General features: G+C 36.0%; 1 protein-coding gene across 3 annotated transcripts; it reads right to left on the bottom strand.

Annotated features, from left to right (window-relative positions):
* Nucleotides 1-2,163: 2,163 nt before the first annotated feature.
* Nucleotides 2,164-12,648, bottom strand: Trpm (transient receptor potential cation channel, subfamily M). Of its 3 annotated transcripts, XM_076905614.1 has the most exons (21): nucleotides 12,526-12,648; nucleotides 11,931-12,038; nucleotides 11,600-11,682; nucleotides 11,121-11,177; nucleotides 10,460-10,646; nucleotides 10,175-10,388; nucleotides 9,943-10,102; nucleotides 9,633-9,769; nucleotides 9,401-9,557; nucleotides 9,157-9,319; nucleotides 8,769-9,077; nucleotides 8,109-8,655; nucleotides 7,761-7,972; nucleotides 7,518-7,685; nucleotides 6,565-6,624; nucleotides 6,420-6,467; nucleotides 5,042-5,254; nucleotides 4,617-4,965; nucleotides 4,396-4,541; nucleotides 3,726-4,316; nucleotides 2,164-3,592 (listed from the first exon to the last, which is right to left on the bottom strand). In XM_076905614.1, exons 2-21 carry the CDS (start codon nucleotides 11,991-11,993, stop codon nucleotides 2,312-2,314), a joined length of 5,145 nt encoding a protein of 1,714 aa, XP_076761729.1. In that variant the 5' UTR covers nucleotides 11,994-12,038; nucleotides 12,526-12,648; the 3' UTR covers nucleotides 2,164-2,311. The 3 variants fall into 3 exon arrangements, with proteins under 3 accessions (XP_076761729.1, XP_076761730.1, XP_076761731.1); XM_076905615.1 differs by lacking the exon at nucleotides 11,121-11,177; XM_076905616.1 differs by lacking the exons at nucleotides 6,420-6,467; nucleotides 6,565-6,624.
* Between the last annotated feature and the right edge of the window lie 218 nt (nucleotides 12,649-12,866).

The following is a 12,866-nucleotide window of genomic DNA, read 5'->3' as shown; positions in this document are numbered from 1 at the left end:
TCAAGCGCTTTCTGGTAATTTTCAGTTGCTAAACAGCTCAATTCGGCGAACGAAAAATTAATAGTCAGCGCGTAACCTTAATCGTCTGTTTTTGATTTCGTGAATGTATAATGTGAAAAATGTTTTTGATGTTCTTCCTTTAAAAACATCGTTCACGCGCACGTGATGGGCGTACTTCAGAATTTCGCTAATCTAGTTTCACCTAATTTCTTTCTTTTTTTTATCGAACCCTTGAACACAAATCGGTATCGAATTTTCTTCTCCTCTTTAGTTTTCAATATATCTATAACGGACAAATCTTTTTTTTTCAAAAAGTGATGCTAGCGATAGTTGCACATGTGCTATAATGATATTCTAAAACAATACTAATAAAAAAATACTAATCGCTCTTTCTGCTTCCTTCTAAAAAAAAAAAAAAGAAAAACAAATGCTAATTGTGAAAACTAGGTGAAACTGCATTACCGATTTTGATTGCTTCATCGTTGATTAGAAAAACGTTCGATTCAGTTATGAGGATATATATGTTTATGTATATACAGAATGTTTCAAAATAAATGTTGTGTAGAATATATTTGATATATATATATATACATATATTTTACTGCAACACATTTTTTGGATCATCTTGTATATCTAAGTATTGTATGTATAGAAGTACATCCACATTGTTTCCAGCGAAACGAAAGTACCAAAGAAATCGAAATCGATCCCATCGAATGGGAGAGAGGACGGGAAAGGATTAATATATTCGGCAACGTTCCCTCGCGCTGCCGCGGATATACAGTGATTAAAGAATTATGTGCATGTGCGCATACAAAATTGAAAAATACACGACCTAGAAAATGGAAGGAACTTGAATAACGCTTGTATATGTGCATTGTACGCAATACATGGAAATGACGGAAACGCAGGTTTCCTTGGAACGTATTTTTTTTCTTATTTCTTTTCCTTTAAGTTGTTAGAAAAGTTCCACGATAATAGGCACGTATATATTTCGAAAATATCCGTACGACGGAAAGAAACTTAACTAATGAACTAACGAACAAAGGTGTCTACGAGACGTTGTAATTCGAATATCCGGAGAAATGTTTGAAATGATATTGAGAGAATGATAAATGTACAAACTTCGAGACTATTCGATCTCCCCTAATTTGAATATTGAAAATTAAGTACCTAAGTAATGATTATTTCTCTTTGAATATTCGAAGCAACTGCCACCTGTTGTGATAAGTGATTCAACGATGTCACATGTCACCATTTATTATGCACATAAATATTACTTCTGATATATTATGGTTATCATTAATAGCAATAATTATCTGTAGATATGATAAAAAGTACGTACAATCATGTACACAACGTGTAGTAACTTAATTCGGAATTAAGTATTCACTTGAATCAGCTAGTTTAAGCAGTTAATTAAAGTCTGCTGTATAGTTGTACATTTGTAACAAATATGTTCTGCATACTGATTGTATATACATAGAAATTGTAATTAAAAATTGTCACATAAAATTGTTTTGGAAGAAATTAAGTATTGATATATCCGATATAGTGGAAGATCGTAAAATGAATATTTTACTAAAGACTTTGTAAAAGTTAAATAACAGTCAAATAAATTATAATATACATACATGTCCCGAATGACATGAATATTATGTTAATTTGTTCAAGTCGATAAATCACAAAAATCAAGTACATTTATAACCATGCAGTGTATGTGTTAAAATATTAAAAAATTATGTATAATATATTTAAAAAGTAAGTGAAAGATTAGATTTAAAATGATACACTTTAATATATAACATTTGAATACTCGAATTAATTGGGATATCAGCAAGCTTAAGAGCTTCGAATATTCATATATACATATTTATGTGCATATATATACAATTATACTAAGTACTTTAAGAATAAAAAAATTAAGCTATTCGCGTGGTTGCGAAGAAAAAGTGTTATAAACATTGCAACTAAAATCTGAGCTCAACAATACTTTGCACTGCAAATAAGCAATCAAAAAAAGTGCATTCCATTTAGTTGTGCAATGCACAAATATGCGTTACAATGAAATACGATTTCCTCAATCTTTCCAGGATAAAAATAAATTAGACTGCTTCTCAAATCTATAAAACATGAATTACTAAAAAGACAACGAAAGATCGAAAGTCTGTCAGAATGAAACATATAAATAATAACTATGAAACATACGTATTTCATTGTAACACCTTCTTACCTTGCATAGTCTCATTGAGTCAGACCAATTTGTAAACAATATTGAGGTTCAGTTACCTCAAGAAGTACACATTGATATTTAGCACATTGTCTCGGACGCTGGGGCAGGTACTGTGCTCAGATTCTTATCATTGGGATCCGTAGTCTCCGAGTCTCGTATCGGCGGCCTTGAAAGCGTTTGCTCGATCTCCCTGGTCACGCTGATAGTAGGCGGCGGCCTCCGAGAGTCTTCGTCGATGGCGGAAGCTCTCCTAAGTTGGTGCCTATGCTCATTGGAAATAAACAATAGACCACCACTTGCTTCATCTGATACGTGCAAAGAATCATCTTCATCTCCGATGTACCTCCTTTGTATCAGGTCTTCCATCTGTTGATAGTCGCATTCCTCGGCATCGCGCAAGTGTTCGTTCTCGATTTGCCAGGCCATCTCGGGGTTAGACATCTCGGAGACATTTCGAACCCTAGTGGGTGGCGGAGAGATGGGCGGTGTTCGAGGTGGACTGAGGAGGCCACAGTAGCTTTCCAACTCATCCGTTATGCTGGTATATTCTGCACGCATAGCCAGTAGAATAGATCTTTGCGTGCTGCCCGCTGAAGACACTGATGGGATCACTGCGACGCGTGGCTCCGCCCAAGTCACACCTCTTGGAACTCCATACGGTGGAAGTATCATCACGTCATCAGACTCCGAACGTGTCCTACTGTTTTGTCTAGCGGGTCGTTCCGTGGAATCCTGCCTGATAGGCTCCGAAGTGGGCGCTTCACTGCTCGCTTCTCTACTTGGCTCTTTACTAGTAGCTTCTCTGCTAGTTTCCCTGCTCAAATCTCTGCTGGTTTGTCTGCTTGGATCTGTGCTTGGTTCCGTGCTACTAGGCTGTCCACTTGGTTCTCTGCTTGCTTCTCTGCTGTCCGATTGGGACTCCTTTGCGGCCTCTACTTCATCCCCTTTGCTAACTTCTGTCCCTTGGCTCGTGGTGGTCTTCATATCGTCTTGGATAGTTGGTCCATCTCCACTTATCGAGGATTCGTTTCTACTTAAGTTTTCACGCGATGTAACCGTCTCAGAGTGCTTCAATACGTCGTCGTCTAGCGTTGGACCTATGCTCAGAAATGGAGCATCGGTCATCGATCGAATCAGTCTTTTACGTTTCACCGCGATGGTTGGTAGCTGCGTATGAGAGTCCGTCTCCGAGAGAACCTCTGAACGCTCTGACACTCTACGGGGACGTGCCTCTACGTCAAAAGTGGACAAGCCTTCCATGTTAGGCATATGTGTCGCCATAAATCGGTGGATAACACCCAAATGGGCTAGCGTCTGTTCGTTTAACTCTTCTAATTTACGTATGCGGAATTCTACTGCCTATAATAACACAAGAAGTTTTGTTAGAATATATTACGATATTAAATGTGTCAACTTTGAGTTGGTTACTTTTAAAAATCGTAAAACATATTCTTCCCAGGTCATGTTGACCTGAACATTGTATACGAGTTACCTGAAGAGAAGCATTTTGAGTGTTCTCCTTCTTGTCGATATCCTCGATCTTTGAATGCATATTCTCGACTCTTTCTGTCGTGAGTTTGATACGCTCCTCCGTAGACATCTGCAGTTTTAGCTCTTGCTCGCGGAAGTAACCCTCGACGCAATCCTCCTCGAAATCGTAGAGGCGTTCCATGTCGTCCGCTTCTAAGAACAACTTCAGCCCGTTGTCGTACGTTTCACCGGTACTCGCTTTTCCTTGTGTCACATATCGCAGCAAATATTTCACCAGCAGATATATGTGACAAACTACAATGAGCGGAGGAGGTAAAACTGGTTTCTGTTCGTACTCCATAACAACAGTAAAACGTTGGAACATCCATACTTGGTGCGCCACCGCGTTTACCTCATTGAAAATATTATTGAACACCGCGATCAACAAGTTTATCAGTAATATATTTGCGATTAAAAGATAAATGGACATTACGGCTGGTGTAATCCAGCGGCCTGGCAGGCACGGAATCATTCCTGGCTCGTCGCCACAATCGGGATCTATGTTGTCCGCGTATACCTCTCCGTATAACATAAAATATGGTTCCATAAATATCTAGAAATCAAATTATTTTAGCAGATTCCATACCTAAATCAACGAAGAACTATCGTAAATATTTATAGAGTATACATACATCACGAATGATCCTAAATTTGGGTTCAGCATTAGGGTTCAAAATTGCTTGTCGAGTGACACCAAAACTCATTAATACCACTATTAAAAGCACCACAAAGTATGTCATATTTTTCACCATTTTTCCCATCATGGTAACTAAAGGACCTGATGACAATAGTAAAAAAGTGATTTATTATTTCTACTCTTTTGTTATTTGTTCTTTTAATTAATTTGACGTACCAAAGTATTTATTTACACCAAGAATGTTCAATATCCTTAAGTACCAATAGATACAATCAACGCAGTAAATCACACGACCAACGTCGAGAGTAGAATGCCTTAAGCGTAGGGCGAGCCCAATTTGAAAAAAAATAATTGCAGCCGCGTCACAAGGATTCCACATGTTCCAAGCCCACACGCTAAATTTATGTGAAAGTGTGGCCGGTTCAGAGGTCGCAATTTCTCGTACTTTTTCACATCCCAGTGTACAAATGTATGCAATAGCATAAACCTCTGCCAACGATGGATGATAATCCATGTGTATAAGAATACTATACGAGAAGAGGACCAGAAAAATAATATACGCTATCTATAAAGTAAAAAGAATAAATTAGTATTTAAAACAAAACATAATATAATGCTAGCTTCTTCTATATAAAACTTACAGCATTTGCCCAAAACTTTGTGATAGGGGCTGTATAAAATTCGTATAATTTCTTTCTTAGTCTCAATGGTCGGCTGTTTTTAATGTCATAATAATCAGAATGAATCCCATATGCTCGGTGAATCACATCATCATTATCCGTCAGTACTTTCCCATTCTCTTGCACGATTGTTTCCTTCACTATGGTTGTAGTATGTTCGTTGCTGATCAAAGCCTACATGGAAGGAGTAAACAAATTTTAGAATAACGTATAGGGACACCAAGTGCAAGTGGTACAGGACATTAACACACAGATAACAGGAATCTTTTAATTGTAATGACACACGTATCAACAATTACTTTTTTTTCTTTTTTTTTCAACTAATTGTTGGTCATTCTCAGAAACCATTTGCAGTACGAATGTTGCCAACAAACTAATCAAAGAAATCAGTAGGAGAGAGAATGGTACATAGCATGTAAGAAGCAAACACTAAAAACAAAAAACTTGATGGCAGCATTCTAAAGTATTGATGGAAGACGGGGAAAGCTGGATGAAATACACTAAACTCTGTACAAATACGTGAATATATGTCATTATTTCATATGATCGTGTGAAATTATGACACAAATGTAGATGCGTGATCAGCTTGTAATTTATCATGTAAAGAAACGTATTAGTCCAGATATTGTATTAGAATACAGGGAGTTCCATCAATGAAATATTGCATTTGTAAAAGAATACTAATTAGGTTTTGGTAAACTAAAAAAAGAAAAGACATTACTAAGACACTATGAAAATTGAATGAAATAAAAGACAATGAATAAAGTGCAATCAGTATTAAAGATCATGGTCGTGTTAGAGCTTAAATTGTTAGTGCAATTTTGCAATGTATAATGCAAGGAAAGTGGAAATTTAAACTAGTTACATCATCGAACGATCTTTTATGTTGTTTTACGTCTCATTTAAGAAGGTTGCTCTTGAACGTAACGGGTTGGAATACAGGGTTGTATACATGTACTTCGAAATATTAAACAACAAATTATTAGGAATAAATTATTAAAAACATACGACTGGCAATGGTTAGAGATTTTTCAACCGCTGATTAAAAAACATCGGTATGTCGTGATCACTTTTAAAAAGAAAATCTAACGCTGTCACTCAAAAGAACGACACTGCAAACTTTTGAATGGCAGTGTACGTGTATTGCCAATATATTAATTAGTTACCAGTACACATTTACGTATACATTTTCTCAAGGCGGATACCGATATTTTAGCGGTGTTCTCTCATCTGACATCAAAATGAACAACTTTTGTTCAATATTCTCTTTTTTACTCTAAAGTGACAATAATGTAAGACGACTCGTTTTTACAATAGAAGCGTTAGTTATCATCCTCACCGGTACGGATTCCGATACTGAATAAATAGAAGTTTTCCTTGATGATAACTAATAACATAAGAAAGATAGTTGAAAAGTGCACCGGAAAGTGTGAACTTAATTGGTCATATAGAATCATTGCATTTCAGGCCATTATGTGGTATACCTTAGCGCCTTGTTGGCTGCTGGATTTGTTGCGTACGCTCAGGCTCCTGCGCTGACGTTTCTAAAAAACAATTCATACGCATACCCACATAGTCTATGAGTGACACGAATACATTTTTAATACCTCTACTATTGCGATCGATACACTATACCATGTAACACTGACCAATACACTAAACATACAATGCCTTACCAAACACATGTACTCATAACAATATGCGTAAGTCTCTCAATGAAACAAATACAATAAATCCATTCTTCGAATATAATTACAATCTATCAATTGTTAAGATTGCATACTTTCTGCGTGGAATACATAAATAGTTTGAAAGAAATGCACATACTTATATGTATGATTCATAAAGTGCCCTTCTGTCTTTCTTTCTTTAGATTTATATTATGTATACATCTATTTAAATAGAGTCTACATGCGTATACGTCTTCACATATAAATAATTGTTCAGACAATTATTCAAAACCAGCAACCATATGTACCAATCGTGTTACTGCAAAATTATCTCTAAAACACGCGCACACTATGTTCTAAGCATGTCTTGGATCGTATTGATTCCGTGACGATTCTTTTCTTTTTTTTTTATTTACAAATGATGAAAATATCGATCAATTTGTATAAATGAGTGGACGAGATTTGTATACATTATTCAAAATAATAAAGCAGTGACCGCCACTATGTTCAGAAATAAATTAATAATAATTGCAGCGTGATATGTGTAATGATGAACTTTTATAAATGCAGTGATAGCTATTCTTTAAATTTTCATTACATATATGTATAATTTACGTCACTTGTAAGTTAGATTGATACTGATTGTAAGTATAGAGATTAGTCAATAACGAGACTCTGCTAAATCTTAATCATCTCAAGTTAAAAATAAGTATTTTATAATTATTTGATACTTTACATCACGACATTAACGAGAAATAGCGTGTTACCTCAACATCAGGACCAGTTGGGGCGCCATGCTCCGAATCGCTATCTTCTTTCTCATCTTCGAGAGCAATTAGATGTTCCTCCTGCGTTTGTGGCATTAGTTGCAATTCCTCGCGGCTTTTAAACTCTAAACGCGTGATATAAAATGGACAAACCAATCCAAGTACGACCTAGTGCAAAATTAAAGCGTTGTAACAAAAAATCATATGAATGCTTTCTAAAAGATCGATTATTAGATCAGCTACCTTTAAGTTTGTATTTTTTCGCGTACGAAGCCCACCCATCCACAAATCAGCTAAAATAATTTGACTGCAAGGATGCGCTAAAAGAGGTCGATGATTAGCAGTCACTGCCAATGAAAGGCACGTCTGACCGGACCAGTTTTGTAGTTCAGAAGTTAATAATTGTTGCGTTTGATCATCATCCTGGCGATAACAGTAATCTAGCAATTCCAAAGCTGTAAAAAAAATATCATGCTGTAAAGATATTTAAAACGTTCGCCGTTAGTTAAATGTTAACGTTTGATTATTACAACTTTTGACATTGTTACGCAACACATAACTATACTTCAGTGACTGTAAATGTAGCAGTACCAATATTTTCAAATTCCTTCCCATAGTTGCGCAGTTCGTCATAAACTTCTGTTTCGAGATCGTCTTCAGCAGCCTCATGAGCCATAGCTTTGTACAACTTGAGGGCAACCAGCGCTTTCGCCAAAGCCTCCTCCCCGTGTTGCCACATTAACAGTGCCATTTGCTGTCGTTTCGTTAGCACTGCCCAAATAAGCAACTCGTTAAATGGATAGTCGAAAAGTGGCGTATCTCGATTTGCTGGCAAAGTCTCCGCGAGCAAACTCATCGTCAGGCTATCTTGCTTGCTACCAGATCCCGAATAATAACGCGTGGCATTGCCCAGAACGCAGCTATTCCGATGCATATGCTGTGCGTGCGCGCCAGATCGTTTCATTACTTTAGTATAGATTACGCGAAACCTTCTACGCGTGTACTGCGATCTATACGCTCCACCCATCAATTTGTTGATCACCAGACCAATGTCATGCAGAGTATACATGTATCCCCGTGGTATGTTCGGTCGAACGTCACGAAGAATGTAGCCCAACGTATTCGAGGGGCCTTCTTTCTGGATAACCGATAGAAATAAGAGAGTACGCTCATTTCATATGGTAAATATAAGTAACAAGTCCTAAGATATCGAGTTAGAAAAATACAGGGTATTACTTAGCATCAACTTACGGTATTATATAATTCCTCGAGACGAGGTATAGATAAGAATTTGCGCATAGAGACGCCATTTTCTAAAAGAAGTTTTACAAAGTCGATCCTATCGTGCTGCAAAGCTTGCATCATTGCCTGCTCTAAAGCACCAGACGGCCAATTTTGCCCGTATACAAATATCTCGCTACGCGCTATGTCTACTCTGTTCCAAATTAAAGACAGTGATAGTTGCTCCGCTGGAGATAATTGTTTGGACTTGAAGAGGGCTGTCAAGATCGTCTGATCGAGTTCTTGTGGCCTCTCTTGACTTATTCTAAATACTGTTATCTGAAAAAGATTTTCATTTTCATTGCACGTTTACCTCTGGTGTAGAGATATAATTTGCGCAAGATCGATGTATGCTCACCAAGTGTTTCTTACGTGTACACTGCAAAAGTTCAGAGTACAATTGCGACGCTTGTTCGGCGGACACTTTAAAGGTGCGCTTGATTGTATCTAGAAGGTGTTCTCTCATACTTTCTAATGGTCCCTCGTTCTCTCCATTTTCTCCGTCCCCCTCAGATGCGTATCTATATTTTCGTAGATTTTATTGTTACTCAAAATGTAACTTTGTTGATATATGTATGGTCAGATAAATATGGTATTAGTACTTATGCATAAAAGCGATGAGATCAGCCGCACGGCCTGAGCCATCACAGACTACCACAGGAACAGGAGGAACGTCTGTAACATACTCTAAAACTGATCGAATCGTATTTGTTCCTCCTTCGATTACTAACGCTACTACAGGTATACTGCTATGCGTGTCTGTAATTAAAGTAATGACATTTGTTGGTAACACGTATTTCTAAACGATAATCAAGACAGCGCGTTGATATTTACATGGTTGCAATTTTAAATTAGAAATATATTTCTCCAATCTCCTACGTAGCACGATCTCTGCACCGTATCGACCACCGGTGCCGTTATCCACCAATAAAAAATATGCGTGACGATTATTTAATACCGCGTATTTAGACCTTAAACAAACGCAATAAATATTATCGTATAATTGTTTTATACAAAATTATGTGTTAATCCTCCATTACACAATTCATAAAATACGGGACTGCTTTATCACTATGTTAGATTATAGTGTATGAGTATGAGTACGTAATGGAGGATTACGAGGGATGTAACTGTTAGTTCTTACCATGGAGATGAAAGACAATCGTAAGGTACCTCACCTCCACGACCTACAAGTTCGTGACTTTTATCTAAAATTCCCCATGGCGCAATGCCAATGCTTACAACCCGACCTTGCCTTTGAGCTCTTTCCAATAGCAGTGCGTCTCCTACTTGTCTTGTTACACCTATCAAATTAAAATATTACAATTATAATAGACAAAGTAAAGGTGTAACCATGTGATGATAAAGTAATGCACCTGTGTTGGTTCCACCCGTGAATATCCATGCACCAGTCGTTTTTGCAGCCTTCAACAGACCCTTCCTTAGAACCTTCTTTAAGGTAGGCTGCAGCTCGAAGTTAGAACGACCACCGTGCACGGTTATTAGCAATTTAGGTAATCCCAGATTCCATTCTCGACACAACAATTGTACTATCGGTTCTGGTCTCGTGTCGTAAGCAAGCCTTACATACTGGAGCATAGAAAAATATGTAAAATCCATTTTCGCTAATGATTTCGCACCTTGGTTTTTCATTTATTTACCTGAGCTTTAGTTGGATGTGGACCACCTTGAAATTCAATGGTGCCATACGCATCGGTTGGGAAAGGCCGCGTATTTTTAGCTGGTGACCATTGTTCTCGATCTTTTTCTTTGGTGTTACTAGCGTTGTGGCTTTGAACATCGATACCAGCTCTACAGTGATGTGTATAAGAGTATCCGCAACAACATCTATAATAATCAATTGTTTATTACTGTTTGCATTGGAAGGAAGGGACTTTTGTTTTTACATATAACTGTCTTCTAATTAAACATATCATTTATTTTAATAAGTTTACTTTTAATATAGTTGTTATTCAAATATTCTTGAATATGATAATACCATAACATTCCACGTATGTATGAATGTACAATTCAATCATTTAGCTGCATGATGTAATGAATATGAGCTTTAAGAGAAAACAAAACGTTTCATGGAAAGTGGAAAATAAAAAGGAAAGAAATAAATTTCAAAATATACTTAGCTCAAGGGTAAGGAAAGTGCGTGTAATGATACTTCTTGAAAACATAAACTCGATATGTAGTATATACGTATATATTTGCAGAAGCAATATTAAATATTTTGATTAATGCACATATTTTCATTTTTTCGTTAAATAAGCGAGATCTTTTTAATCGCGAACAAAACCCACAATGAACTCTCACCTGGAAGTGGTGATCACATCATACTCTGCATTCTTATCTCCCTTTACTTGCACAAACCTATAAATGGAATGAAAGAAAGAAAAGTAAATGAAAAAGAAATGAACATAAGAAATTGTGTTAGTAATGACCTGAAAAAATTCAGAGAGCGAAATAAGTTTACGATACTAAACTAAACGCTTCTCGTTAAAAGTACTCTTGAAAAATAATAAGATATTGTAATTATCCTCTTTATATTGCCTCTGCAAAAATATTGTTATTTTAGAGGAATAAAAAAATCTGTATAACTATTTACCAATGTATGACAATAACATTTAATGAAAGAACAAACAAACAAGTAAATACAGACAAAAAAAAACATGTATGAACTTGAATCGATATCTTGAACATTAGGACATTTCAGTGGTCATAACGTGAAACATATAAATGTATCTGTAAATGTATCTAACTGGATATAGATTCAAAGAAGTAACATTACATACCTGTGTTCATCTTCAGCACTTGGGATAAATTTTGAGCATTCCCTTCTTTGAAATGTTGCCTCTATCCAACTGCGTTCAGTTGTCTATAAAATGTTTCGCTAGTTAATTTGCGATCGTTTGATAATGTACACGTGTATAAATTCTTTGTACAATTGTTAAATTTTGGTTACTAAAACAACTAATTAGTGTTTGTTTTTACAAAAATTGGACAATTAACTTTTATGAGTTTTGTTAAACTGGTGTCTATCTGGTTTTATAGAATCTCCAACGATGAAACAAGAAAAAAGGTGAGAAATTGTTAGAAAAAGAAATTAAATCGACCAGGGTATACCTTTGCCTTCTTTCTCTTCATTTTAGGAGTACTTGCTCCACAAATAACACTTCCGATTGCCATCTTGACATGTATACGCGTTCACCTTAACGTTAACTGATAGACTAACTAAAAAAAAAACATCAACAAACAAAAGCAAATGCAAATCAAGAGAAGTAATAACAAAACAATACGAATCGCATTTATTACACATTTCTAAATCTGCCAAATCTTAAATAAAAAGGCAGAGCATTTTAAGTTGGATTTTAAGAAGCATACTCTTAATTATATAAGTTTAACAACATTGTACAAAGGATATATATAAAATAATAGAAAAGTGTATTGCCTCTAAACTAAAATTAAAAATGCTTAAAGAAGCGAGTACAACTTAAAATCTCTAGAGAAGCGTGTAAAACTTCCATGAAATGAAGATAAGATAAAACGTATAGATAAGGAAAAGAAACTTGCGCTATCTGCTGTCTTAGACCATACATTTCGTATTCAAAATGTATTTAATGACATGCAAATTTAAGTTCGTCTATTTTTATATTAAAAAAAAGTCAAGGTAATATCGTACACGATACAATGGTACGGCTACGGCATATTTAATACTTACCATACGACAACTTTTGGTTTTGTCTATCATATCTACATAGAATTGCATGAACGATATCTATTCTTGTCCCGAGCTTGACAAAACAATTACAAGTGGTAGTTGAAAAGTGCAGCTGGTGATTAAAGTATCTACCGGTAAGAATACTAAACCGGTGGTGATAAACTGGTTGTAGACCTATCTGAAAAAGAACCAAGCTATCATTAAGTTGTAAATCCAGATCCCTAAGAGTGTTTCGATCGTTTAACGTTCTATATTTAAATGTTGCAAAATTTGTTACAACATCGACTGCAATTCGTCGACTCGTCCAATTAATAGAGAACATAGAGTCGATCGAAATTTTA

This window comes from Xylocopa sonorina, chromosome 12 (assembly GCF_050948175.1).
Source record: "Xylocopa sonorina isolate GNS202 chromosome 12, iyXylSono1_principal, whole genome shotgun sequence".
Classification (NCBI taxonomy): domain Eukaryota; kingdom Metazoa; phylum Arthropoda; class Insecta; order Hymenoptera; family Apidae; genus Xylocopa; species Xylocopa sonorina.
This window is presented reverse-complemented; position numbering and strand designations above follow the sequence as displayed.

What these genes read in the sequence shown, in the direction of transcription:
- Trpm (XM_076905614.1), bottom strand. Translation starts at nt 11,993, where the DNA reads ATGGCAATCGGAAGTGTTATTTGTGGAGCAAGTACTCCTAAAATGAAG. An exon ending in AGTGCTGAAGATGAACACAG is followed by an intron (nt 11,178 to 11,599) that starts GTATGTAATGTT and finishes TTCCATTTATAG; the next exon opens with GTTTGTGCAAGTAAAGGGAG. An exon ending in CAGTATCGGAATCCGTACCG is followed by an intron (nt 5,255 to 6,419) that starts GTGAGGATGATA and finishes CCTTCCATGTAG; the next exon opens with GCTTTGATCAGCAACGAACA.